We start from the raw sequence: 27606 nt of genomic DNA, 5'->3' as shown, positions 1-27606 counted from the left end.
GATGCGTCCTGTCCTATTTTGTTATCTGGGTTTTTTGGAAAAACAAATAGTGCACACTCCCCCCCCCAACTTAAACATGATGTCCCTGTAGTGTTTTTAGATAAATGTTTCACAGCCTCATTTATCTTAGCTAATGTCCCATCTGACTATTTCCACCCTTACTGGTGCATTTCTCTTTTATAATTTTAAAATATCCACCTATTTACTCAACTCCACCGGGACACACCATTTCTGCTCCTCTCCCCCCCCCCCCCACTTTGTACAACTCCGGACATTTTGCATTCAGAACTTCAATGGATTTAAGCTATTGACTGCAGGAATATGCTAAATCAGGGGTCAGCAAGCTTTTTCAGCAGGGGGCTGGTCCACTGTCCCTCAGACCTGGTGGGAGGCTGGACTATATACTGGGGGGGGGGGGAGAACGAATTTCTATGCCCGACAAATAACCCAGAGATGCATTTTAAATAAAAGGACACATTCTACTCATGTAAAAACACCAGGCAGGCCCCACAACTAATCCAGAGATGCATTTTAAATAAAAGGACACATTCTACTCATGTAAAAACACCAGGCAGGCCCCACAACTAATCCAGAGATGCATTTTAAATAAAAGGACACATTCTACTCATGTAAAAATACGCTGATTCCCCAGACCATCCGCAGGCTGGATTTAGAAGGCAACTGGACTGGATCCGGCCCCCGGGCCTTAGTTTGCCTGCCCATGTGCTAAATGAATGGTGGCAAGAACTTAAGACTACACCTTTAAGCCTAAGAGAAAGACCACCACCCCTTTCAGGACCTGCATGGTAATTGCCATCTTCTCCCTGGGTTTTAGTTCCAGCTTCACTCACCAAATTCATCACTGCATTGACCTCGTTGTAGCTGTCCAGGGCTTCTGTAAGCAGCTTATTCAGAGACTGAATATTAGAAACTGGGAGATACTTGGGATCGCCAATGCCCTGAGCAAAGTGGCAATAAATATTTGGCTTCGCAAAGACAACATTGTCACCTAGCTCCTGCAGAAAGGACAAACATAATCCCATAAGCTGCTTTTTACCTTTAAGGATGGCAAACGTTTGGACTGGGTGCAAGTGTATTTAGGGGGGGAGTGGGATGGGAGGGTCAGTCGCTGAACTCTGTGTTTTCCCTCCATCTCTGCTACAGCTGCTAGTGCCTATTCGAAATAGTAACTGTGATATAGCTGTGATTTGGCATGAGGAAGGTAGGATGTCAGCAGATGCTGCTGGACTCTAATCAGCATCTGGACTCCTTTGGGCAGCTGCCAGGGCCCCAGGGCCTTTCCTGGGCTCCCGTGAATTCTTTTTCTAGCCTCACACTCAAAGCAGCAATCACTGGGACTAGCCACCCTTTAAATTCTCCACAATGGCTCCGAGTTAGTAGCATTGCTCCAGGGTGTTGGTGAAAATTTTTATAGGAGGCTTAGATCCCGCTGTCCAATGCCACTTGGGGTGCTGCCATCGAAGCCAGATAAGGTACCTAGATCCCATTGACAAAGAGGGGGGAAAGGGCCTTTTGTTCAGGGCTGCCTCAAATCAGGAGCCAGCCCTGGACATTTTAAAATGTTCCTGGATTCTCGTTTTAAGGAAGCCAATGCGGATTTGGACAAAGTTTCAAATAAGTTTGTTCCCAGCCACGCTTCTACTTATTAATATGGAACGGACTGCAGGTATCCCGGCAGAGTCCACATTCACCCTTGAATCTAGAGTATCAGCTGAAGAACGGCAGAAGAATGACTACCCTACCTCAAAGAATTTTTTGCAAGTAGCCATCATGACCCGGCCAAAGCTCTCCTGATCTTTTTCCTCCACAAGTTTGTCACAGTAAACCCTTGTGGCTTCGTGCAGCCACAGTCGGACCAGGTCCACCGGCACTCGGAGGCATTCAGCCGTGGAGAAGAGAAGTCCCTGCCAAAGACAGAAAACGCTTCCAGCACTGTGATAAGCTATAACGATTCCCCCCATGTGACAGTTCAAATAATAATAATAATAAAAGTAAATTTTATTTATACGCCACCCTCCCTGGCCAGAGCCGGGCTCAGGGTGGCTAACAACAGTAAAATTACAGTAAAAACATAATGGGGGGGGATTTAAAATACAGGTTAAAATGCAATTTAAAATGCAGCCTCATCAAAACCATAAGGGGAGGGAAACATAAGGGCCAGACTGAGTCCAAACCAAAGGCCAGGCAGAAAAGCTCTGTCCTGCTGGTCCTGCGGAAAGATGTCAAGTCCCGCAGGGCCCTAGTCTCTTGTGACAGAGCATTCCACCAAGTTGGAGCCAGTACTGAAAAGGCCCTGGCCCTAGTTGCGACCAATCTAACCACCTTGCAACCTGGGACCTCCAAAATGTTGTCATTTGTGGACCTTAAGGTCTTCCGCGGGGCATACCAGGAGAGGCGGCCCCATAGGTACGTGGGTCCTAGGCCGACGTAGGTCCTAGGCCAAGTGCTTCCCAAAGGTGCTTACAGACGCAGATCCCACAAACCCAGAGGAACGCTATGAGAGGTATTGAGAGTGTGGGTTCTGCCTTCATTACTTAAAATGTTAGCATATAAAAGTTTACTATGGGAGGGAGCCCACCACCACCACCGCTGCTGCTACCTCTCTGGGGGGAAAATTAACAGGCCTTGGGGATGAAGTATTGGGAATTGTGGTTGCTTAGCAATGACAGTTATAACACACTCCAGTTTCTGAACCTGCTAGCATGGCCACACTGAGGTTGATGGGGCTAGAGAGGGGCTCTGTGTGCTTGAGCATGCAAGTCTCTAGGTGAGTATACAATCCGACAATAACTGGAGGACACCAGATAGGGTATTCATAATTTAAAGGAATAGTACATGGGACATAACTCTTGGATAGCTCAGTTGGCTAGAGCATGGTGCTGATATTGCCAAGGTTGCAGGTTCAATCCCCGTATGGGATAGCTGCATATTCCTGCATCACAGGGGGTTGGACCAGATGATACGCAGGGTCCCTTCCAACTCTGCCATTCTAGGATTCTATGATCTGTGGGTCGTTATTCCCAAGACTGAGCCCTGGGCACTCTTTGCAGTGCTCCAGTTCCACAACGGAGTACCCGGCCCACTGCTCTAAATCTGACAAGTGCCATGGCAAAAGCAGCACTTTGCTCGCCTGCCACAAAGCCAGGTTGTAATAAAACAAAGGGAACGCCGAAACATGGTGGCAAGCTTTGCGTTTCCAAGAAAGCTTGTTGCTCCCCAGGGCCCTTGTGTTTACCGCAGTTACATGGGTGTTAACAGATTGGATTTCCTTATGCCAGAAGAGAACGCCTCGGGAAATGTCATACTGTATAAATTCACAATGGCTGTAAGAAGAACAGTCATGCTGAATCACGGGAGGAGGATGCAAGCTGTAAAAGGCATGAACTGCTTCTGAAAGGGGAGATGATACGGGGAGAAAACAGAGGCAAGGCAGGGACACCTCTATATAAACATGACTTGCCGGAAGCTCTGTGGATCTCTCTTTCCCTATCCCTTGGAAATCAGCATAGGTAGGGGAATAGGATGCAGGGGCAGAAGGTAACTGACTCAAGGATTCAGAAAGAGAGCAAAAGGGTTAGGAGGCAGTTACGTTCTGCATCCTACCATCCATGGGGCTCTTCACACCTCTGAGCAAGTTGGCAAGGCTAAGATGCTGGTGAAGCAGCACATCGGTCTCAATCACCTTCAGCTTGAAATCAGCATGGCTAATACGGGCGGCCAGTCCTTGAGTCAAAATCCATTCCTTTCCCCTTCAGAAAGGAAGGAAGCCAGCATGGCTTTGGTTGGAGCGACCAATTTTGCTTGCCTTCCGTTTCCTAACCTGGGTGTCCTCTGAGGACACAGGTATACTCTATAATGGCTTCAACAGACTAGATCCGCCCCCCCCCCCCCCGTCCCCAGCCAGTGGGACTATGTTTCGCCTATGCTATTTCTAGGGAATAGGGAAAGAGAAATCCACACACATAGCAAAGTGCAAATAGCTATACAGAAGTGACATTGTACCTGGAAGATGTTAGAAAGATCCCGGAGATTGAAAACGTAGTGAAATTTGATGGCCGTAGGAAGAAAGGTTGATGTGATTTTCTGATGCAAGGCTGTTGTGGAGAAATACAGCAGATATACATGAAAATGAGGGGCTGTTTGTGTGACTTGAACCTGAACTAGAAAACAGAGCAAAGAGAGGACAGTAATCATGCAAAGCATGAACCATGGCCAGGTTTTCTACCTTTGCAAGTGCTTACCCAGAGCTGCAGAAACAAGCTGTGAATGAATCTTTTGAACCACCATGGGGACAGTTCGGAGGGCCAAGTGCTGACCCAAGATGGTGCTGTAGATAGCCATAAGAGCATCTTGTCCTGGGAAACTCACCGCAAACACACAGAAATGTCGCTGCAACAAAAGGCATTCATAAAGATCAGGCTGGGCAGCACTCTCTTAAACGAAAGGGCGCATTTTAATTCTCTAAAAGAAAGCCAAAAAACACAGACATGATCTGCTTTTCTGCTTCCACTTGGGAAGAGGAGACCAAATCCAAAGAGGCAAACATTGCAGGGGTGTAGCAGATGCCTTTGACTGAAACCCCTACGACAGGGGTCTTTGACAGGTACCTGGAGTCTCGAGTCAATGGTGAAGGATCCAGAAGTTGGATTCATACATGCAACATACTGGCAGTTGTGAATATCCTTCAGTGTCAGCTTGGTTCTGTCATACCTAACGGAAATAAGCAAGAAGGAGACACGATTCTGAGATGCAACTCTTGCACAAAGCTCCGTATCCACTTATATTTATGAAGTCTCATCTATCTTGCACGTACATTTACGGAAAATGAGGACAAAGGGCAAAATGAAGACTTCTTTTCATGACCTCCTCTCATTAAGAAAACACGAACGAGATTTTGAGAGATACATCAGCTCTGTGGAAACACAAGCTGGAGATTGTTCTCAAGGGAAGCATGATAGGATTTGAAGATCTACTTCAGATCCATATCCCAACTCAGTCGGCCCTAGTTTAGCTAATCCAGTGGAATCTCCACAGTGGTCATCTGCACACATTTTGCAGGAAGCAAACATTCAAACAGTCTGCTTTCTCTAGATTACACTGGATTTGTATGTATTAAAACCTTTTGCAATCCGCACATCATTCATCATTAGCCCATCTGCAATATTCAGCAACAAAAGTCTGAGAGTTGTGTCAGGGAGGTTATATTACTTGAGTTACACACATCTACCCCAGACGAATAAAGGAAATAGACTGAAGGGTGTGTGTCCAAGACGAGCCTGCATTTTCTGTCTTTGGGTGCAAGGTGGCAACATTACCATGGCGTATGTTCATCCACTTCCAGAGAACACGACTCCCTCATAATTAGAAATGTGCATGTACATGTTGTGTGTGTGTACACACAAATGTATAAATACGTTGCACATTACTGGTTTAAGCACAATACTTTCTGAGTTCCGATTCCTTACTTAAGCCAAATGAAGATTTCTGCTTGTGATTTTGCGGGGCTGATGATATTCCTACTTGGACACAGAATGCCTAACTTATTTTCTTTTTGGGAGTCTGTTGTGGGAACACCAAAAGTGTAGGAGGTAGAATCTGATATGATGTTGCACAAACAGATCTTGGTCCAACTGCTCTGGATTTGTTCAGAGGTCTACAAAAGTGGACATTTTACATTCTGCACATCAAATAATAGTGTGTTGTAACTCCCACACAAAACCAGGCATCCATCACAGAAATCTAGCATTGTGTTGGACATGGTATACAAGGGAGCTACTTAAAAATATATATACCTCAGGTTACATACGCTCCAGGTTACATACGCTCCAGGTTACACACTCCACTAAGCCAGAAATAGTGCTTCAGGTTAAGAGCTTTGCTTCAGGATAAGAACAGAAATCGTGCTCCGGCGGCGCAGCGGCAGCAGGAGGCCCCATTAGCTAAAGTGGTGCTTCAGGTTAAGAACAGTTTCAGGTTAAGAACGGATCTCCGGAACGAATTAAGTACTTAACCCGAGGTACCACTGTATATAGATTGGTGTTGAAGGTGTGGAGTCAGTTCAAAACAGAGAAAGTGTGAGAGCAAGACTTCAAAACTTTACAGTAAAAGAGTGGTGTCACACTTGTGTGTACCCATTTCTTTGGATGTATTTCATTGCCTTTTGGATCGTCGCGATTTCAGACTCCCTGTCTCAACCGAGCTTACTGGTAGAAAATGAGAGTGTCTTTTGGGTGTATATATGTAGCGCATGAAGTTCCACAGCATTCAACTGTGCCATTCAAATATGCATGTTGACCAGGAGTCACGTGACAAAGTGCATTCCTACCAGTGTCCATGGTCCATGTGTTGCCTGATTAAGGTGTGAGGAGCCACAGTGCCATATTTGTCGACTTCTGGCATATTCATATCATCTATGAAGTAGATGAGTTTCTTAGTACCAGGGGGACCAAAGTTCCTGCCGGATTTCTTCTCCAGGGGCTTCTCAAGAATAGCTGTATTGAAAAAAAAGAAGACCACGCAGAAACAAAATGTTACAGGGTCTTATCCTGGCAATCAGGTAAAGCTTTCCTCAGCTCCATCCTGTTGTAAAGGCAGCTCTATGCATGCCTGTTCAAAAGTGAATAGCATAATAATAATAATAATAATAATAATAATAATAATAATATTTATATGCTGCCCAACTGGCTGGGTTTCCCCAGCCACTCTGGCTGGCTTGCAGAATATACAAAACATAATAATTCATCAAACATTATAATCAGATTTATGTGGAAAAGGCAGTCTTGTACCAGTGGGGCAGGCAGCTTAGCCACACAAGATCCCCATGAGAACAGAAGCTGACTAGTTTGAAGGGAGACTGGAGTAGCTCACAGCCAGCCAGACCCATTAGAAGAGCTTTTCACGTTAACACATCCAGGGTGAGGGAATGCGCATGGCGCACGGTGCAATAGATGATGGTGGAGGATTGCAGCACGACTGCAAATGTCGGCAGGCTTCGTCTTCATTCTTTGCATAGAATGGAGAGGTTTGATCTTCTTGAGTCTCCTCCAGCACCATAATTCAAAAGCATTGATTCATCAGTGATCAGTCTTCTTTATGGTCCAGCTCTCACTTCCATACATCACTACTGGGAATCCCTACAGAGAAGACTCCCTGGAAAAGACCCTGATAATAGCATGAGTTTGACCAAACTCTTCTCATGAGGTGGCCAAAGTATTGGAGCCTCAGCTTCAGGATTTGTCCTTCCAGTGAGCACTCATCTTGATCTTCTTGCAGTACCCACTTTTTGGCCAGTTACTGTTTCTCTCATCCTAACCTACGACACAGGGTTGTTGTGAGGATAAAATGGGGAGAGAAAGAACTGTTGCTGCCACTTTCTGCTCCTTTCAGGAAAAAGATGGGATATACAGTAAATGCAATAAAACAAACACACACACACACACACACACACACACACACACACACCCGGCCTCCTTACACTGCAGCATTGCTGAAGTTGTGTAGAAATTAAAGGGGACGGATTGCACCAAGTAATCATCTGTGTTGAGGGTGTCCAGCTTATCTACCATTAACACTGACTTCCCAGTGCCTGCATTCCCAACTAGCATCACAGGCCATTTCTTTGCCATTAAGAGATCCATGAAATAGCGAATCCGGATGGTTTCTGTTGTGTGGACCATTGAGGCCTGAAAAAGCAGAATGAAAAAGAAACTACTTACAAAGTCTGAACAACATAAACCACATGGCTGAAGGCACTCTCTGGCACAGTATTCCTTTGAAGACACAGGAAAGCAGAAGTACATGAAAAATCATTTTCCTGCAGTTTCATCAGAGTATATATTTAAAGAAGATGAATAAATGAGCAAATTAAGTTAATTTGGATATGATGAATATATTGAAAATAAATTTAAGGAACTGCAGAAAAGAGGGGGAAGGAAATCTAGTTTTGTAATGTCAAAATGATTGTAAAATTAGTGAAATGTATAAACCTGAAAAATATATTTTTAAAAATAATAATAATAATCATCATCATCATTTCCCCGCTATGGCAACAGGACCCTTGTGAAGACCTCACAAGAAGCTACATCAGTAAATTACTATCAGACCTAATAAATGTGATTTTAACAAGTGAGGTTGATTCATCACTGAGAGTTGTCTAGGGCTGCTATTTGGACTCAACAGAAATTCATAGGATTTCCTCTAGCGGTGCAGGAATTCACTTATTTGTCTGAGGAATCACCAGATTAGTAGCAGTGGCTTTACTAACCGAGCTGCAAGGCTCAAATATCTAAATTACTCATGTGTGTCTACTGCCACAAGGAGTACTTTCCTCTCAGTCTAACCCACCTCACAGGGTTGTTGTGAGGATAAAGTGGGAGAGAGGACCGTATACACCACTTCCTTTGTGAGTTCCTTAAAGGGAAGCTAAAATATAAATGTAATAATAATAGAGCTCTGAAAAGTCATACGTGATGTAGTTTTGTCCTTCTCCAGATGTAATTTTCTATGTCTTCTTATCCTTGCATGAATGAGCATTTGCCTCCCAGCTGATGACAATGCTTCTGCACTGATGGCATGCCAGAAGCAAATTCCTGCATATGCCATGACTAGTAGCCACTGCTGAGGAAGGGAGTTACAACATGCAAGGCTCTTTTTGTTGCTGCCCCGTGCCTGAGTAAGCATGTAAACAAGACTGAATACCTGACTCTGTGGGATGGAGCAGGAACCCTGTGACTTGAGGCAGACATATTGCTACGTATATAAACCAAAAACACTCTTAGCATACTCTTCCCACTCTTTACTGGGATACTGAGCTGATGCAGGAATTTTCCTCAGCACTGGTTTCTATTTTGTAGCACCATAGGGGAAAAGCAATTAAAATGAAATGTGAACGAGAAGAAAAATGGGTGTTAGCCATTACCTGCAATGGGACGTCTGGATCCAACTCAAATACAGGCACTTTATCAGTCCAAGGCATGAACTTTTTCGTATCGGAGTCAATGTAATAGTCAAAAATAGTCCCCTGAGAAGGAAACTTGATGGTTTTAAACTCATTTACCCACCATTTGCTGAACTCCACACGATAGTCTACAAGCTGGTGAGGAAAAGAGGGACATTTAACATGCTTTTTATGTTTATTTGATCACAGATATATTAAGTGGCCACAGAGAATGTCAGAAACATAAAAAAACGAATCCTATCAAAACCAAACAATTAAAAAAATGTGAATAGAGACATGCTGCTTCCCTAAGAGAGAGTGATGTGGCTGGGGTTCCACACAGCTGTGCCCTCATGGGAAATGTAGCACTGACAGAGCACCAAGCAATCCAGGCAGGGTGCACAGAAAGCAGATTTAAAAGGTTACCACAGCCACAAGGAAGGAATTTTTGGTGCCAGCCTTGTCATTGGGGTAGCGTTTGAAGAGGCATCTAGAAAAATGGCTCCTGTGTACATAAATGCTGCTTAATGCACTGCTGGGCAATAATACCCTGAAGGTATGGAAGCAGAACACAGTAATTTAAATTTCTAAAGGTACCTGATCTTGGAACATCGCTCCTCCAAAGGCCCAGAAACAAGCAAAGACAAAATAGAGCTCGTACAGCTCTTTGGAAGAATCCGGAGGCGTGTTGACTGGGGTTAAGAGGCATTCTAGAAGGTACAGGATCGTTTGTATCACCGTCACTTCAGGTACAGGCGTTATCTTCTTGAACCCAAACTTCAGCTTATCCAAACACGTGGGCAAGTATTTGTCAAACAGGATCATCAAATTGGCTTTTTCAGACTGTACTTCCCGACGCTCAATCCAGCTGCTCACTACTCTGTACGGTGATATAAAATTACTTATTCAATGTGATGCATTCTCTCATGCATGGAACATGCACATTCTACTTCAGGCAAGCATTATACCTCCTTCCTCTTACTTAAACTGCATCATTTTCAGAGTGCAGAGGAACCATTTTCTTATTCGGCTGCTGGGCAACATGAAACTTGCTTCCCTATTATAGACATGAGCCACATGTGTTCTAGGAAGCGAAGCACTGCATTTGTCTCCCTACAATTTCAGATCCTAACCTCCATTGTTTAATTCACCTTGCTGATATCCCATTGATGATGAAATTAAGGCCTCAGTAGATCTTTATTTTGCAGAACAAGAAAACATGAACCTGTGACATAACAAGAGCCCAATGGCTAGGGGAGGGTGTTTAGTGCTACTTTCAAATAATTTTCATGACTGAACCCAGTGCTCATAGGTAAGTCATAATCTCTAATCATCACAATAATTTTCCTACTTATAAAATGGTTTGAAGTAAGAAGGACTGCAAATTTCTTTATAATGGGAAACGTGTTATTTATTCATTTCATCCCTTTCATGATGGTTTACAATTAAAAAACCCAAAAAACTCCAAAGCTCCTCCAGATGCCCTTTTTTCAGCATTCTTCCTGATCTGCTTGTGCAAAGCTTGCTTGTGAGGTGTTTATTGATTCAGTCATGTCACACTTTTCAATGCACTTCCAAAAGCACAAGAAGTTTGCTTTAAAAAGAAGTGGATCTGCTGTGCTAGATCAACAGAACCTTTTACTCCACTTTAAAAGCACAAACCAAAATTCTGGCATGGGGCTTGAATCTCAATGGCAAATACCAAAGGTCTCTAGGCACCCAAAGGAATATAACAAAAAAGTAAGATATTGGGAGACCAGCAACAGACAACACAGGCAGTGCACCCAAAAATTACTAAAATACAATGAAATTCAACAGCAAAATCAGACCAATTACACTCTTCAATTTATTGGGGAACCTAGTGGAGGGGGGATGAGTCTGGTTAATAATGAGCGCTCACACCTTCCTTTGTGGACGCCCTTTGCAGAACCGCGCACAGCACCGTGACCCACTGGGACCACCAGCTGGTTGGGCTGGCCTGCCTCCCTGCACTAGTCATTGGAGGTTCCTGCCAAACCTCAGTTAACCAATCAGCCCTGCAGGGAGGTGGTGTCAGCTAAGGGAAGAAAGATTCCCAAGAGGTTTAAAGACTGTCTCAAGGCAAATCTTTAAAAATGTAGCATAAACACCGACAACTGGGAAACACTGGCCTGTGAGAGCTCCAGTTGGAGAACAGCCTTTACCAAAGGTGTCATGGACTTTGAAGACACTCGAACTCAGAACGCAAGGGAGAAACGTGCTAAGAGGAAGGCACGCTTGGCAAATCTACACCGTGATCAACTCCCACCCGGGAACCTATGTCCCCACTATGGAAGGACGTGTGGATCCAGAATTGGCCTCCACAGTCACTTACGGACTCATTGTTAAAACCGTGTTTACTGGAAGACAATCTTACTCGGCTACGAGTGATCGCCAAAGAAGAAGAAGACGACGTTTAACAAAAAGCTACCACTGCAACCTGATTTCTCTCATTCACCTTCATTAAACACAGTCACATCTATGTCAAAACAAAGATATGCACCATCAATTATTTACTACAGAAGTCTTGTAAAGATGCATCTCTTTGTGCAGGCTGCCCCTGATCCATAAGATCTAGACCCCGCACCATTGGATCTATGTATAGTTATAATATTGTTCTAGGGTGCTTTTATGTTGATTTTTAAAAATAATATATGAAGTGTATTAGAAATATTTAAAAGTAAATAAATGAATGCATCAAGGGATCAAAGTTTTTCCTCTGTATGCCATGAGTGCCTGGAGGCGGTTGGAGGATGGATGGCGGCTAATGGATTGAAGCTGAATCCTGACAAGACAGAAGTACTGTTTTTGGGGGACAGGGGGCGGGCTGGTGTGGAGGACTCCCTGGTCCTGAATAGGGTAACTGTGCCCCTGAAGGACCAGGTGCGTAGCCTGGGAGTCATTTTGGACTCACAGCTGTCCATGGAGGCGCAGGTCAATTCTGTATCCAGGGCAGCTGTCTACCAACTCCACCTGGTACGCAGGCTGAGACCCTACCTGCCCGCGGACTGTCTCGCCAGAGTGGTGCAGGCTCTAGTTATCTCCCGCTTGGACTACTGCAATGCGCTCTACGTGGGGCTACCTTTGAAGGTGACTCGGAAACTACAGCTAATCCAGAATGCGGCAGCTAGACTGGTGACTGGGGGCGGCCGCCAAGACCACATAACACCGGTCTTGAAAGACCTACATTGGCTCCCAGTACGTTTCCGAGCACAATTCAAAGTGTTGGTGTTGACCTTTAAAGCCCTAAACGGCCTCGGCCCAGTATACCTGAAGGAGCGTCTCCATCCCCATCGTTCTGCCCGGACGCTGAGGTCCAGTGCCGAGGGCCTTCTGGCGGTTCCCTCATTGCGAGAAGCAAAGCTACAGGGAACCAGGCAGAGGGCCTTTTCGGTAGTGGCGCCCGCCCTGTGGAACGCCCTCCCATCAGATGTCAAAACGATAAACAACTACTTGACATTCAGAAGACATCTTAAGGCAGCCCTGTTCAGGGAAGTTTTTAATGTATGATATTTTAGTGTTTTCTGGTTTCTATGGAAGCCGCCCAGAGTGGCTGGGGAAACCCAGCCAGATGGGCAGGGTACAAATAATAAATTATTATTATTAAATTATTATTATGAAGAAACTTGCTTTTGCTGGCAAGGGAAGACACTCATATACTCAAAAGGGAACTCAAACTCACGGATTCCAGCCAAGGTCAGCAGGGTTAATGTACAAGATTCCTGCTCTGGACACTGTGGCGGGTGTTGCTGTTCTTAGGTGGCTGATCTCAAACACAAGCCTCATGGTGGGATTTAGTGGGATTCGCTCATTGCTTGCTAGGGTGAGCACCTAGGAGGGAGAGAAACAAGTATGGTGTGACGACTTCTTCATCTTGCTGATGTGGAAACCAACAATTTTATCTCTGACTTCCTGTACTGACCTTGTTGTCATCCATAGGTAAAGGTAAAGGTACCCCTGCCCGTACGGGCCAGTCTTGACAGACTCTAGGGTTGTGCGCTCATCTCACTCTAGAGGCCGGGAGCCAGCGCTGTCCGCAGACACTTCCGGGTCACGTGGCCAGCGTGACGAAGCTGCTCTGGCGAACTGGCACCAGAGCAGCACACGGAAACGCTGTTTACCTTCCCGCTATAAAGCGGTACCTATTTATCTACTTGCACTTAAGGGTGCTTTCGAACTGCTAGGTGGGCAGGAGCTGGGACCGAACGATGGGAGCTCAACCCGCCGCGGGGATTCAAACCGCCGACCATGCGATCGGCAAGTCCTAGGTGCTGAGGTTTTACCCACAGCGCCACCCGTGTCCCTTATCCATAACCAATCAATTTTATAAATAGATAAAATCAATTTTATCTCTGACTTCCTGTACTGACCTTGTTGTCATCCATAACCGTATTCAAAGACTCAATCCACATCGGATCAATATCTCCATCCAGAACGATCCATTTTGGTCCACGATGAGTTATATTAGCAAGATCACGCATGATAGTTGAAAATAAGCCTACGCAGAACACAGAGAAATTCACACTGAATTTCACTGTTTACACATCTTTCTTCCATTTTAAACTAAACTTTTGACGTACAGAAATCATTTGAGAATTACAGCTTCTAAATGTTGTTTGTAAATAACACCGGTCCAGTATACCTGAAGGAGTGTCTCCATCCCCATCGTTCAGCCCGGACACTGAGGTCCAGCTCCGAGGGCCTTCTGGCGGTTCCCTCACTGCAATAAGTGAGGTTACAGGGAACCAGGCAGAGGGCCTTCTTGGCAGTGGCGCCCTCCAACTACCTGACTTTTAGAAGACATCTGAAGGCAGCCCTGTTTAGGGAAGTTTTTAATGTTTGATGTTTTATCGTGTTTTTAATCTTCTTTTGGAAGCCACCCAGAGTAGCTGGGGAAACCCAGTCAGATAGGTGGGGTGTTATTATTATTATTACAGATATGATAGTTCATCACAGAAGTATAAAGCAGTGTATACATTTTGTAAATAGATACATTTTCTCAAATATGTGATACAGTGGTACCTTGGTTTAAGAACAGTCCAGTTTAAGAAAGATTTGGTTTACAAACTCCGCAAAACCGGAAATAGTGTCTTGGTTTGAGAACTTTACTTCAGTCTAAGAACGGAATCCGAACAGTGGAAGGGCACCGGCAGTGAGAGGCCTCATTAGGGAAAGCACACCTCGGTTTAAGAACGGTTTTGGTTTAAGAACAGACTTCCGGAATGGATAACGTTTGTAAACCGAGGTACCACTGTAAAGCCTAAAAAACTGTGACATAATAGGATTTCATCCTGCTAAAACATGCATACCTGTGAACAGCTCATACAGCTCCAGCTGAGATCAGTTTACAGTGGTACCTCAGGTTAAGTACTTAATTGTTCCGGAGGTCCGTTCTTAACCTGAAACTGTTCTTAACCTGAAGCACCACTTTAGCTAATGGGGCCTCCTGCTGCTGCCGCGCTGCCAGAGCATGATTTCTGCTCTCATCCTGAAGCAAAGTTCTTAACCCGAGGTACTATTTCTGGGTTAGCGGAGTCTGTAACCTGAAGCGTATGTAACCCGAGGTACCACTGTAGTTCATGAGCAGGAAGTCTGTGACTCTTCCATGTCACTCTTCCAAGCTGGCAAATGGGGGTTGTTCTACAACAACATCTGGAAGAGACACAGGCTCCCCACCCCTGGTCTAGAGAGACCCAAATTCTATGGCGTTCACCTTAGAGAAGATCAAATCTCATGACTCTGAATAACTAGAGGAAACCTGGAAGCCTAATTTGAGCCAGTAATTCTCATGTAGAATCACTGGCAACTTCCTTGTTTCGGGTAATTGTATGTCAAACCAGTTTAAGGGGATTTCAGAGCAAGTACATTTTGAAAAAATTCATTTCTTGGGATTCACTGTGCTGAAACTGGCACAAACAACCATGGGGCTAGGGGTGGGAGATTAAAAGCAATTTACAACTCATACTTTCATGCGGAAGCACTTTTAAATAATTACAAAGGTATCAGGTCAGTCCTGGTGCCCTGCCATTTCCCCATGCTAAAAAAGAACATATTGGGTCTGGAAAAGGATCAATGCTGGAAAGAAAATGTAAAAAAATCTGATTAGTTTCAGCAGAAATCTCATGTGGAAGCAACATTTTGACAATGCTGTCAGGGTAGGGTTTGGGTTTTCTCTTCTGAGAGGAAAATCTTGGAATTTAAACTTCACGCTTCTAGGATACAGCCCTAAGGTATAATGTTTCTCCTTTTTGTGTATCTCGAGATTTATACTACTCGTTATTTCTGGGATTATTTCCTACCATCTTTCCATTCTCTGGTAGCAGGATTAATGATTCCAAATAGTTCATCACAGGTTACAGCTTTAGGGTCAAGGTCAATAGCTACAGGTTTTCTTTTCATCAGTTGGTAAGTTTTATTCAGAGATTTCAGAACCTGTCAGGAGAAAGGCAAAGACTGGGATGGAGCTTCCGAATGCTTCTGTAACATCAGAGAATATCAAAACACAACCACCCCCAAACTGTACCTTTTGTTCCAGTATAAGGTATCTCACAAAGCTATTTTTCTACTCTTCGGGGCTGTGGATCACTTGAACAATGAGTCGCTTGCTAATTATCATAATGTTTTGGAATGGACTCCCTAGTGATGGAGCCCTAACCGTAGGCTCATAGCTCCTACCTGAGATTTGCCACAGCCTGCATTTCCAATCACAAACACAGAATGCCGAACTTGGAGTAACTCTTCCAGCTGTACCACCTTCAGCACAAAACTCTCTTCAGGTTGTAGCTTGAGCTCCAGAACGGACTGTTTAATTATCTGAGAAGACAAGAAATGTGTTTACAAGTCCAAGCCCCAGTGTACTAGGGGGTGTAATTCTTGTTCGGGGGCTCATTCCTCAGTCCCAAGGCTGGTACAGCACTGAAGCAGTGATCTGCTATAAATGATGGGATTATTGTGCAGATACAATCCCAGGTGTCCAAACAAGAAAATGAACAAATCACCAAAAGCTTTATGAGCAGGGCTCTTTTCCAGAGGTCTCCATGGCAACAGGGTTTTCCCCAGTGAAGCCACACACAAAAAAGAGGCCAGACATTCAAATCTCTTAATTATACTGCTCCACAGCCAACTAAAGCAGATTCACCTTTTCGAAGTTTAGATCACGCTTCCTAGGCACATCCAGCGCTGGGAAAAGGTCTCCGATGAGTCCCATGAAGACAGGCAAGTCATCCGTCACAATCTTGGGGATGTTAAAGTCTCGCAAAGCTCTCATGAGAACCTGGTCTTCTGCCCGTCCTGGGTCTCCTCTCTTGAGTGAACCAGCCACCACTAGCACAGACTTGATAGCTCTCAAACCCCAGTCATAGTGATCCTGTCAGACATATGGCAACAACTTCGCATTGCACGTAAACAGAAGGACATCGCTTAAAACAAGTCAGGAAAGGCATCCCTCCACTTTCAAAGAAGGCAAGGAAAGTTGTTTATGTTCCTCTGAGGTGGGTACAGTAGCACGGGCACCCTTTGTTACCATAGCTATAAGGTTTTGGGCTCACTTCTGGAGGTGAGTGGTGAGAGGCAGCCATTTTTAAACATTCCAATACAGTGGTACCTCGGGATGCAAACGGGATCCGTTCTGGAGCCCCATTCGTATCCAGAAGCAAACGTAACTAGCAATGGCACATCTGCTCGTGGGTGGGTCGCTTTTCGCTGCTTCTGTGCATGATGTCATTTTGAGCATCTGCGCATGCGCAAGCGGCAAAACCCGGAAGTAACGCACTCCGTTACTTCCAGGTTGCTGTGAAGCGCAACTCGAACACGCTCAACATGAAGCATATTCAATCTGAGGTATGACTGTATTCTACCTCTGTATATCCCTGCTGATTTTCTATGACAGGATGAAGTTTGGGGTGGAATACAACAACTTTTAAGTAATTTTTTTTAAAAAGCCCTGTCAGCATACTCTTGCAAACTCTTCACTGCACTAAAAAAACTAGTGTCAAACAGGCTTGGTGAACAATGTTCAATTACCTGCTTTGAAAGCAGCTCCTTACACAGTGTGTAGAGAGTAATAAACTTCCTAGCTAGAAGCCTGGCTTCAATGAAACCTTCAGCAACAAGCATGATTTCACAGATAAGCTCGAAATCAGGAACAACCATCGCACAGGGCCTGAAAAGAGAGAAATGAGACAATTAACATCTGGTGCGATTACGCTGCAGAGACAACAGTCAATCTTTCCTTTAGGCTGCAGTGAATATTCAGTGCAAATGTCAGATATGATTAATTTCAAACGCACAACATTCATTTCCCACTTACACTCGGTCTCGTTTTGTTTCCACTGTTTTACACACTGTATAATCTGCCCTGACTCCCGAGAGCTTCCATGTTGGCGATCTAGGCCTGTGCAGAAGAGTAACTCTCTCTTCCCTCAACACGCTTTCCAAATCTATTCATGGTACCCTTCACGTGGCCCTATCCTCAATAGCTCGATAAATCTCATTGGCACTACTACTCCCACATTACTTCTCTGGGCAGACTGACACATTACATGACTGTGGCAAAATGGCAACGGAGGTGGGGGAAGTGAGGCATGCAAGAAAGAAGCATGGGCCTGGAACTTGGCCAGAAGTGATGGGTGTGGGAAGAATGAAGCAACTGCCTGTCCCTTCCTCAGAATGGAGAGAGAAAAGGTATTAGGAGCCCAGGGAGGGAAGGAGGGAGGCTGTCTGGCTAGAGGCATCCCAACTCCGCTGCCCAAGAAATCTGGCCAGCTCATACATTATTGTGAGAATCCCTTACCAGTTCATTTCCCCCAGAATAGTGGCTGCATGTTAGTACCTGAACAAAGCTTTCAAATTTTCAGGCAGCTCAGTACGGCCAGCATATCCAGGATTCATAGTAATAAACATTCCAACGGTTGGAATAAGAGAAATGGTCTCTCCAAGGAAGTTGAAAACCTTCTTTTTGGCTCTTATGGCATCTTGAACACATTTAACCTTTCAAGTAAAACAAAGTCTTAAGAGTTGTTCCTATGAGGTCTTCAGTAAGGTAAGGAAATATGGTGCTGAAGATAAATGCAGACGTATTAACAAGTTTTTCCATAACCAACTGCAGTCAATGAAACCTAAAGACATGTAGGATGCATCAAGAACTAGGAAATAATTGCACACTTGAGCTAACCAAGTTCCAGGATACTCAACAAACTAGGCTTGACTTAAAATGACATGCGAGGAGTGGGAGGCCTTCTGCACAAGCATTTGCAAGCTGCAGATTCCTCTCCTCCTTGAAGCAATTTTGTGGGGCCCAGCTTCACTGACTGGCAAATTTACTCATACGGAATGAGGAGAGTACTTCCTCACTCTGAACTGACCTCATAATGTTAAAGGTAAAGGTAAAGATACCCCCGACCATTAGGTCCAGTCGCCGATGACTCTGGGGTTGCACGCTCATCTCGCTCTATAGGCTGAGGGACCCGGTGTACAGCTTCCGGGTCATGTGGCCAGCATGACTAAACCACTTCTGGCCAACCATAGCAGCGCACGGAAACGCTGTTTACCTTCCCGCCGGAGCGGTACCTATTTATCTACTTGCACTTTGATGTGCTTTTGAACTGCTAGGTGGGCAGGAGGAGGGACCAAGCAATGGGAGCTCATCCCGTCACGGGGATTCAAACCGCCGACCTTCTGATCGGCAAGCCCTAGGCTCTGTGGTTTAGACCACAGTGCCACCTGTGTCCCGACCTCATAATGTTACCATAATGCTAAATCTGGCTGGTTGCAGATGTGACACTGATGGCATCAGGGTTCTCCCTCAACTGTCACCTACAACAGCCAATCCATTGGGCCGCAGCAGAGTTTAATAAGTTAAATTAATTACATTTCATTACATCCCATTACATTGCATTATGTAAGTTTCAGTCATAGCAGATAGTGAGACAAATGGCGTAGGTTTTAGTGGACACTGAACTGCAGAGGAATGGAAAAGTGCTGATTGTGGCAAACCAAAGACAGAATAGAAATAGCTACCTCCTCCTTCCAGCCTATCATTCCCAAGGGACTTGTATTGATCCTAGAGACGAATGGCCAGCATTTGACTGCAGCGATAAAGCTGGAAGGACTATGAAATCCAGGCTATTTGCACACAATGAAAGGAAACCTAAGGAGAATCTTTACCTGTACAGCAATTACAGACAAGACTTCCACCGAAATCCGATTGAATTCATCAAAACATCCCCATGCACCTGTCTGGGACAATCCTTTGTAAATATTTCCGCAGGACTAGAAAGGAAAGGCACAGGCATTTGTTTGTGGACCATCACATTCAATCAATTAACTAGTTAATATATCCTGTTTATGTATTGTTTTGCTATATTTTAAAACACAGGAAAACACATTGTAGCACAAGAACAGATGGGTGGGAAGAGAGGAAGTGCTGGAAGGAACAAGCAGCCTGTTGTTTTCTAGGAAGCTTTTAGCAATATAATAAGGTATACAGTTGTATCTTAGTTTTCGAACAGCTTAGTTCTTGAAAGTTTTGGCTCCCAAACAATCCAAGCCTGGAGGCAACTGTTCCGGTTTTTGAACGTTCTTTTGGAAGCCGAACGTCTGACGGGGCTTCTGTGGCTTCCAATTGGCTGCAGGAGCTTCCTGCAGCCAATCAGAAGCCGCACTTTGGTTTTTGAATGCTTTAGAAGTCAAATGGACTTCCAGAACAGATTCTGTTTGACTTCCAATGTATGATTGTACTTGAAACAAAATGTAGATCTGTGTCTGTAATAATAATAATAATAATAATAATAATAATAATAATAATAATAATGATGATGATGATGAATTTGTTATTATTTAGACCCTGCCCTACTGGGTATAAATTTCTCCAGCCACTCTGGGAGGCTTACAGCATATCTAAAACATAATAAAAACATCACACATTAAAAACCTCCCAAAACAGGCCTGCCTTCAGATGTCTTAAAAGTTATGTAGTTCTTTATCTCCTTGACACCTGATAGGAGGGCGTTCCACAGGGAGGGTGCCACTACCGAGAAGGCCCTCTGCTTGGTTTCCTATAACTTCACCTCTCACAGTGAGGGAACCAGCAGAAGAGCACCTCAGTGTTTTACAGTGCCCATTTTATTCTACGGAGCTGTAATGTGTTAGAAAAAGGTACAATGTTTTTTAAAAATAACAGATGTCCCTGCAGGTACACAAAATACTAGGAAAGTAGAACGTTCTGTAATTATACATCTGAATGGATTGCTGTTTACCTCACACTCCTGACTTTGGGGATGACTTTGGGTGCTTTTTGGCTGAATTAGGGACTCAGATATGACCCACTGTTACTTTTACTGGCTAGATCTTTACCTTATAGTCCATTTGCTCAGAGCAGTTGAAGACGTACACCATGATCCCCACTGCCCTTCCCAAGTCTTTGGTGGTCTCTGTCTTCCCTGTGCCAGCAGGGCCTGCAGGAGCTCCTCCCATGATCAAGTGGAGGGACTGTGTCAGGGTGATGTAACACCTGCAAAAAGATAGACATTTGGCATCATCCTAGTCAGCGCATGCCCTAAGAACATACGTTGGGCCAGGCTGAAGGCTAGCAGCTCATACCGGTCAGTGAGTGGCGTGATCACCAGCCGTGGAGTGTTGCCAAGGTACTCATAGGAATATTGGAGCTGAGCGTCACATATATTGGCATAGCAGTGTCCCTTTTCATCATCCCAACGATGCCTAAGTTGAGACTGCCAGGTAAAGGCCTGGGAGCTTTCCACCTGCAACCCAAATGCGAAACCATAATAAGTAAATTTCCAGTGGTTCCTGCTTATCTCCTTTTCTATCCACATAAGCTTTTATGTGTAGGAGGCTCGTAATGGCTTAAAGTTTTATAGAACCACAGAACTGTAGAGTTGGGAAGGGACCCCAAAGATCATCAGCTCCAACCCCCTGCAGTGTAGGAATCCTGCCCACAGCCGTCCCTGGGTGGGCTTGAACCACCAACCTTCTGCTTAACAGCCAGACGCACTGACCCGTTGCGCCACAGAGACCTCATACTTAGTTCCTTTGGCAACTTTCTAGACATAAGCGCAGATTAAGTGGCCTTCTACTTCAGAGCCTATAGAGATTATTTACCCCCCAACAAAGCACCAGAAAGAGAGACCACACCTCTGCACGCTGATAAATATTTATCAGAAGCCCAATTTCAGCCAAAAAGGACTTCTTCAGGGTCTTCGATATATGAATAATATATTCTTTAATAACTCAAATGTAGTAACTCCCCCAAAGTGGGCATAGTGGATTGACTATTTAATACTTTTGGGGGGAGTCTTGATAGGACTTAAGTTTGCATTTTTGAAAATCTTATTCATTGAAAGTGATACAGGGCCAGTCCTTAGCTTTCACTAAGTAAAGGATGGTTGAAGAATGAGTGAAGAGAACCACGTTGCTATGTGAAATTGGCTTGAGAAGATTCTAAGAAAATGTGTGCTTCCAAAAAGCAAAGTACTATTTCACAGTCTTTACTGCATATACCTTTGCTAAAATCATTTTGGCAATGACATCTCTGGCATGGACATCAATGGTACAGATTGTCATAATCTTCATTCGGTCTCCTGGGGTTAAGTTCCCAATGAGTAGTGTAATTAATGTGTTTAGCTGGTTAATCTGGGGAAAGAAAAATAAACTTATTTAAGCGGTTTCCAATCTTTAACAACCATGAGACCTAGAGGCTTGCTGCACCTACTCGTCTAAAAAAACCCCCACACAAAACTGGAAGTTGCATTCAGAGTCGGAGCTAGCTGCTCTGGCACCTGGGGGCGGGGCGAGCGTCCCAGGGGGGCGGGGCGGTGATGTCATCCCCCTTCAGGGATGACACCTGGGGTAAGGCAGGCCACACCCACCGGTGGCACCCCCTTCCTCCTCCAGTGATTGCATTCAGTGACAGAGCTTGAGATGACATCTGTGTGATATGTTGTAGACACAAAAAACTGCCTACTATTCCGCTGAAATCTGAACACTGCAAATCTGAACACAGTCTGACAAAATCAGAGGGGACTGCTGCTATGTACCTGCTTCTTATTGTAATCTTTAATAGCGTTTTCATAGCCTTCCTCCAGTCGTGAAAAGGCAATGCCAACCTCCGTTGTCCACCAGATCTGGGTACATGTTAAAGCAATCTGCAACAACAGCCAAAGAGTCCTATGAGATGGTGAAGCCAGGTGAAATGCCAGAACTGTCCTTAATTCAGGCTCTGCCCCTTGACCCCCAAATGTGCAGCTCTGGTGGGATGAGTGACTAGAAAAGAACCGGTCATACGGTGCCTTCCAGCTGACCCCTGGGCATCCTTGACCACTGGTCATGCTGGCAGAAGCCTGTTGGGAATTGTAGTCCACAACATCTGGGGGGTACTACACTGTCTACTAGACTTTATAAAGGCCTAATCCTACAAGCATGCTGAATGGCTCCACTTTGTTCCTCTGGTTATATTTACTCCTTATTAGAATGAACATCTGTTTCTGTTCCTCTTTTCTTTGCACTTCACAGGTTAAACATATAAAACATTGCATTTTGACTCTAGCCTTTTTGCTTACCTGTGCCGGGTAATCAAATAGCCATTGCTCTCTTGGCTTTTCCTCATAAGTCACCACAGCTTCAGAAATCTCTTTGCGCAACGTGCTCTGCATTCTCTCCAGCACTCGGTTTAGCCAAACCTCCACCTAGGGAGCAAAACTCTCATCGTTATTTATTTTCCTTTACTTATTTCATTTATATCCCACCTTTTTTTCCTCTCCAAGGAGTTCAAGGTGATGAACATGGTTCTCCCCCTCACGACAACCTTGTGAGGTTAGGTTTAGGCTGAGAGGCAGTGACTAGCCCAAAGTCACCCAGGGAGCTTCACGGCTGAGTTGGGATTTGAACCCTGGTCTCCCAGGTCCCAGTAAAAAACTCTAACCACCAGACCACACTGGCTCTCCATTTACATGACCAATAGTGAATTTAAAATAATATCCACCAACCTGTCCAGAACAGTCACACTCCTTGTCAAAATCAACATACTCGTCTTCTTTGCTGTACATTCCCAAGCCAACCTTCAGAGGCTGCTCTTTTGCATCCAATTTGAATTTCAGCTTGGCCATACTATCAAATAGCTTGGACAAGTGACGGGATACCTTCAAGATGATGATTGCGGTATTGTTAGGATACAAAGTTTAGAAACATAGAAATAGAAGTGGTGGGAGAAGAGGACTAATGAAGATATATGAGCAATGTTTCTAAAAAGAAAGCCGTTTTAGAAAGCCTAAAGGAAATGGGCACTGAACAATCTAAAATATCTGTGCTACATAGGATCTCCTATACTCCAACCAGGCCACTATTGTGACTGCCAATAGCTCCCCAAGGTCTTTCCCAGCCCACTACCCAAAAACCTTTTTAAACTGGAAACATTTTGGCTGAACCTGGGATCTGCTGCATGCCAAAGATGTGCAAATCTCACTGGGTTTGCAGCCCCTCTCCCCAGTTGCCGATCAGGTCCCACTGAGTACAGGTCCAAGTTATCTGTGATTTAGCCTTGGATGAAGTCGGATTTCTAGTAAAAGCTCTGGGATTCAAGGCCCCATTTTTTAAAAATATAACAATTCTTAAGAAAGTCCAGCATTCCATGAATGTATATCTTACCTCAACGGGGTCGTTGCCATTGGACAAAATATCCAGCAGGTCGGCAGAGGATACAAAGTAAAATCTGGGGAAAGCCAGTCTCTTTGTTTCCAGGTATTCAGCCAAAGCCTTTTCACAGAGTGCCAAGCTAATAAAAAGCAAGGTGGACAAGAGTGTGTGGGAGAAGCATTGTGTTTATCATCATTAGCTGTACAGTGCGATTGCTGTACATGATGCTCAGTAATGTAACTATATAACTAGACAGTTCTATGTCTATACAAACGAACAACGAAAGCACTCTAAGCTGGGAGAAATGGTGCTTTGCACTGCTCCACTGAGATGCTTCAGATGTCATATCAAGGGAAGTTATAAAACCTGGCATTCACATTATGCTTTCTATGTTCGCTACCACAGGCCATTTTCAAAGCCTCTTTAATCCTCATCATTTGACTGACACCTGAACACTTCTAATTGAAAGGAATACATGCTCAGCCCAAGTGTTAAAGCAGCTTATTCACATGGATGTTTACATTAATTACACCTGGGTCATTATAGATGCCAGGAGATACCATGGAAAGCAGTCGAGACCCAGGCAGAAAAGGTGTCAGGGTATGAAGGGTGAGCTGCTATTGGATTCCAGATCCCAGCTTAGGTGTTTGCTACATGCAGATTTCACCTCCTTTGAAAATGGTAGTCATGGTGCCTGTTCTGTTTCTCTTCAGTTCCGAATAATGGTTGCACCATGACAGGGCTGCCATTCAGTGCAAGCCTGAGAGATACTGTCTAAAGCACAGCAACAAATGCTATTCCCCAGCACTTCATGGTGCATAGCACACAAGTTTCATCTCTGGAAGTAAAAATCAAAATGCAAATTAAGTAACACATTACTTGGCTGCCTGAGGCAACTGCCGCACTCTGTCCAATGTTAGGGCCAGTCCTGCTGCCATTTAAAACAAACCACTGATAAACAGGCATCTGCAACTGTCTTTCTGGGCCTAAAATTAAAAGACCTCTTAATTCAAGAAACTGCAACCAGAACCCTGTCCTAAATAACTGAACTTATGCAGCCTGTGATTTGCTTCTTCTCTCAGTAAGTAAATCCAGCCAGCTGCTTACACTTGACAAAATCAAGCAGGAAAATAACGCCTTCCTTACCTTTTTTGCAAGGACTCTAGTTTGTCATAGAGACCTGGTTTATTTGTTGCTTCAACCACATTCGGGGTTTTTACTGCATCAGCCATTAATTCCTGCAAGAAAAGAGGATGGACTTGTCAGCTGCTCCAGTTTTTGTCGTTTTTGCATGTGAAAATTAGGGCAGGTAAAGGGCCATGCCCACCTTAAAATCCTTGTCAATGTTATCAAAGCGCCTGGAGTCCTCTGGGAGCTGATTGCGAATGTCCTCTGAGCCAATGAAAATGCTTTCTAGGTGGCTCCAGGTTCTCTGGACTTCAAACCAGATGCTTATCACAGAGTCAGCTGTTGATAATTTCTGCTGCCAGCTGGAGACCTCCTGAAGGAAATGTGCTAAATACTTTGAAGTCATCAGGGTCTGGAGTTGCACTTGATTTTCTTCAAGGGTCTCTACCAGTGCCTCATCAGACTTGAGCATCATGGTCCCAGTTCTATGATGGGGCTCGTGTTCAAATTGCATAGTTGACCAGGTACTATCAAGAGCCTTCAATACCTTCAAACAAAAGCAGCCAGGAAAGATTTTTAACCTGATAAGATTTCAAACTAAAAACTTGCAAAATGTCCATGAAATTCCAAGAATTAATGAAGAGGCACTATGACGGTATTGTTCACTCTCCCTTTCTGAAACTACTTTAGCACTTCTTAAGGGTTAATATGCTCTGAAGGAGCATGTTCCACTGCCAATTAATGGTACTGCTTCCGACCGTGGAGGCAGAACACATAATTTTGTTATTAAAAAAACCCCAATGGTCTATAATCCTGCCACATACTCCAAAATTCAGCACATTACGAGCTTTGTCAAACTATACTATAACATCTGTCAGTCAAACGGCTCTGAGGGAGGGGGGAACTCATAAAAGACTTAAAAAATAAAATACACAAAATACAGCAAAGCAAAAATCAGTCATAATAATATAGTAAAAATAGCAACAGAGCAGCCGTTGCAACCAGTTAAGACATAGAACAAAAAAATAAGAAAAAAGAAAAAGGATTTGCCCTATGCCAAAAGATAACAGAGTAAGCACCAAGTGAGCCTTTCTAGAGAGGGAATTCCTTAAGCGGGAACCAACCACTGAGAAATCTCTCTCTCTGGTCACCATCTGCCTCTCCTCAGATGGCAAAGGAAGGAAAACCTCCATGAATGACCTTGGCAGGTGTTGCTCCTTCAGGTACCCAGGCCTTGAGCTGCATAGGGCTTTAGAGGTGAGCACTAAAAGAACCAGAAGACGGTGTGGCTCTTTAAGCATTGGAATATGGTGGTTCCACTCTCTGATCCCAGTCAGTAGACTCATGTGGCTGGAGTGTAACAGTCACATCCATTGCTCTCCCTGCTTTTGCCTCTGGCTTCAGTTACCACTGCCATGTCAACACTGAAATGGGGCTCGCAAAGAGATGTGGCTTTTTGGCTGAAAATGGTTCACCACCCAAGACATGGATGAACAAACTGATGATAAGGCATGTGCAGCCTTATCAAATTTTATGCACGTCTATTTCGAAGAGGAAATGCAGTATATAAAAGGAGGAAGTAAGAAACTTAAAATTTCCATGTGTTTCACCTGTGCACAATATTATCAGGTATAATACAGTGGTACCTCGGGTTAAGTACTTAATTCATTCCGGAGGTCTGTTCTTAACCTGAAACTGTTCTTAACCTGAGACACCACTTTAGCTAATGGGGCCTCCTGCTGCCGCCATGCCACCGAAGCACGATTTCTGTTCTTATCCTGAAGCAAAGTTCTTAACCTGAAGCACTACTTCTGGGTTAGCGGAGTCTATAACCTGAAGCGTATGTAACCTGAAGCTTATGTAACCCGAGGTACCACTGTAATGTTAAAGTCAGAGAAGCCTATCTCAGATCTACTTCCAAATGTAGAAAATGAAGCGTTATCTTTTAGCATTTTTATAGGAGTGAGAAGCAGGAAGTATCTGAAAGCTGCATTTGACTGATGGGCATGGAATGGCTAGGGCAAGAGCAGTACCTTTTCCATCCCCGACTCTTTCACAGCCTTGTCCACAATACTGCGAACTTCATCCTCAAATTTGTGAAGGTTCAGCTGAAGTAGGTCTGCAAGCGTCGTCTCCTCAGACATGGTGAACTTCACCTGTTACAGAAGTAAAAGTTGGAAACAGAGCCGGATCAGTTGGTGACAGACGGATGAATGGAAAATTGTAGACACTCACTGTAGCCTGTATCAGTTACCTGTGTGGCCTCCATCAGTTCTTTCCAATGTCTGTCTCGAATAGCTGGATTCTGGAGCTCAGTCACAGCTCGAAGAGAGGTCATCATATTTTTAACTGTGTTATCCAGTCCCACAAAAGCATCCCATGCTCTCATTTCCTTGTCTAAGGCTCTCACATCCTTAGCAAATTTCTTGCAATCAAGATCCATTTGCTCGACATTAATCTCCTTCCACTTGGTTGTCTTCCAGTCATTAATACTTTCATTGACCTGAGTGGGTGGAGGGGTGGGGAATCATAGTTTTTCCTGTTTTCACTAACTGAATAAAATATTTACAATACAACTATTTGGAAACATTAACAGATCTTGCATCTCAAAGGGGAACAGAAATGTTATAGTAGGACCTTTCTAGATGTTGGGGGAAATGGATTTTATTTATTTCTTATTTTTATTTTTTTGTTGGGGAAAATGGATGTTATTATTAAATCCTTTACTACCACTCATTTCTATCCACTGCAAGTATATCCCATCTCCTTTCTGCAAAAGGCAGTGGGTGTTTCTGTGCTGGAGATGGAGAAGTAAACTTTAATAAATTAAAAAGCCGAAGCTCCATAAAATGTCAGAT

At 44.2% G+C, this 27606-nt stretch overlaps 1 protein-coding gene across 3 annotated transcripts in view; it reads right to left on the bottom strand.

Annotated features, from left to right (window-relative positions):
* DNAH17 (dynein axonemal heavy chain 17) overlaps positions 1 to 27606 on the bottom strand; it is a 98208-nt gene that overhangs the window by 42184 nt on the left and 28418 nt on the right. For 2 of the 3 annotated variants that reach the window (XM_083727297.1, XM_083727298.1), the window contains 28 exons: positions 27003 to 27251; positions 26782 to 26904; positions 24948 to 25295; positions 24767 to 24858; positions 23633 to 23759; positions 22975 to 23127; positions 22549 to 22674; positions 22027 to 22134; positions 21491 to 21622; positions 20573 to 20733; positions 20327 to 20483; positions 19139 to 19243; positions 17805 to 17962; positions 16997 to 17135; positions 16113 to 16340; positions 15650 to 15787; positions 15274 to 15406; positions 13345 to 13472; positions 12657 to 12805; positions 9554 to 9836; positions 8939 to 9112; positions 7496 to 7703; positions 6347 to 6512; positions 4629 to 4731; positions 4263 to 4410; positions 4024 to 4115; positions 1764 to 1925; positions 852 to 1016 (listed from right to left, as the gene is read on the bottom strand). In XM_083727297.1, coding sequence (XP_083583423.1) covers positions 852 to 1016; positions 1764 to 1925; positions 4024 to 4115; positions 4263 to 4410; positions 4629 to 4731; positions 6347 to 6512; positions 7496 to 7703; positions 8939 to 9112; positions 9554 to 9836; positions 12657 to 12805; positions 13345 to 13472; positions 15274 to 15406; positions 15650 to 15787; positions 16113 to 16340; positions 16997 to 17135; positions 17805 to 17962; positions 19139 to 19243; positions 20327 to 20483; positions 20573 to 20733; positions 21491 to 21622; positions 22027 to 22134; positions 22549 to 22674; positions 22975 to 23127; positions 23633 to 23759; positions 24767 to 24858; positions 24948 to 25295; positions 26782 to 26904; positions 27003 to 27251 — 4455 coding nt within the window. Of the gene's footprint in view, positions 1 to 851; positions 1017 to 1763; positions 1926 to 4023; positions 4116 to 4262; positions 4411 to 4628; positions 4732 to 6346; positions 6513 to 7495; positions 7704 to 8938; positions 9113 to 9553; positions 9837 to 12656; positions 12806 to 13344; positions 13473 to 15273; positions 15407 to 15649; positions 15788 to 16112; positions 16341 to 16996; positions 17136 to 17804; positions 17963 to 19138; positions 19244 to 20326; positions 20484 to 20572; positions 20734 to 21490; positions 21623 to 22026; positions 22135 to 22548; positions 22675 to 22974; positions 23128 to 23632; positions 23760 to 24766; positions 24859 to 24947; positions 25296 to 26781; positions 26905 to 27002; positions 27252 to 27606 lie in introns of those variants that run through there. The other variant, XM_083727299.1, reaches the window with a different exon arrangement.

The sequence above is a fragment of the Podarcis gaigeae genome (genome assembly GCF_964106915.1).
Source record: "Podarcis gaigeae genome assembly, chromosome: 2".
Taxonomy (NCBI): Eukaryota; Metazoa; Chordata; class Lepidosauria; order Squamata; family Lacertidae; genus Podarcis; species Podarcis gaigeae.
The sequence above is the reverse complement of the archived record's forward strand: the minus strand, read 5'-3'. Positions and strand labels throughout refer to the sequence as shown.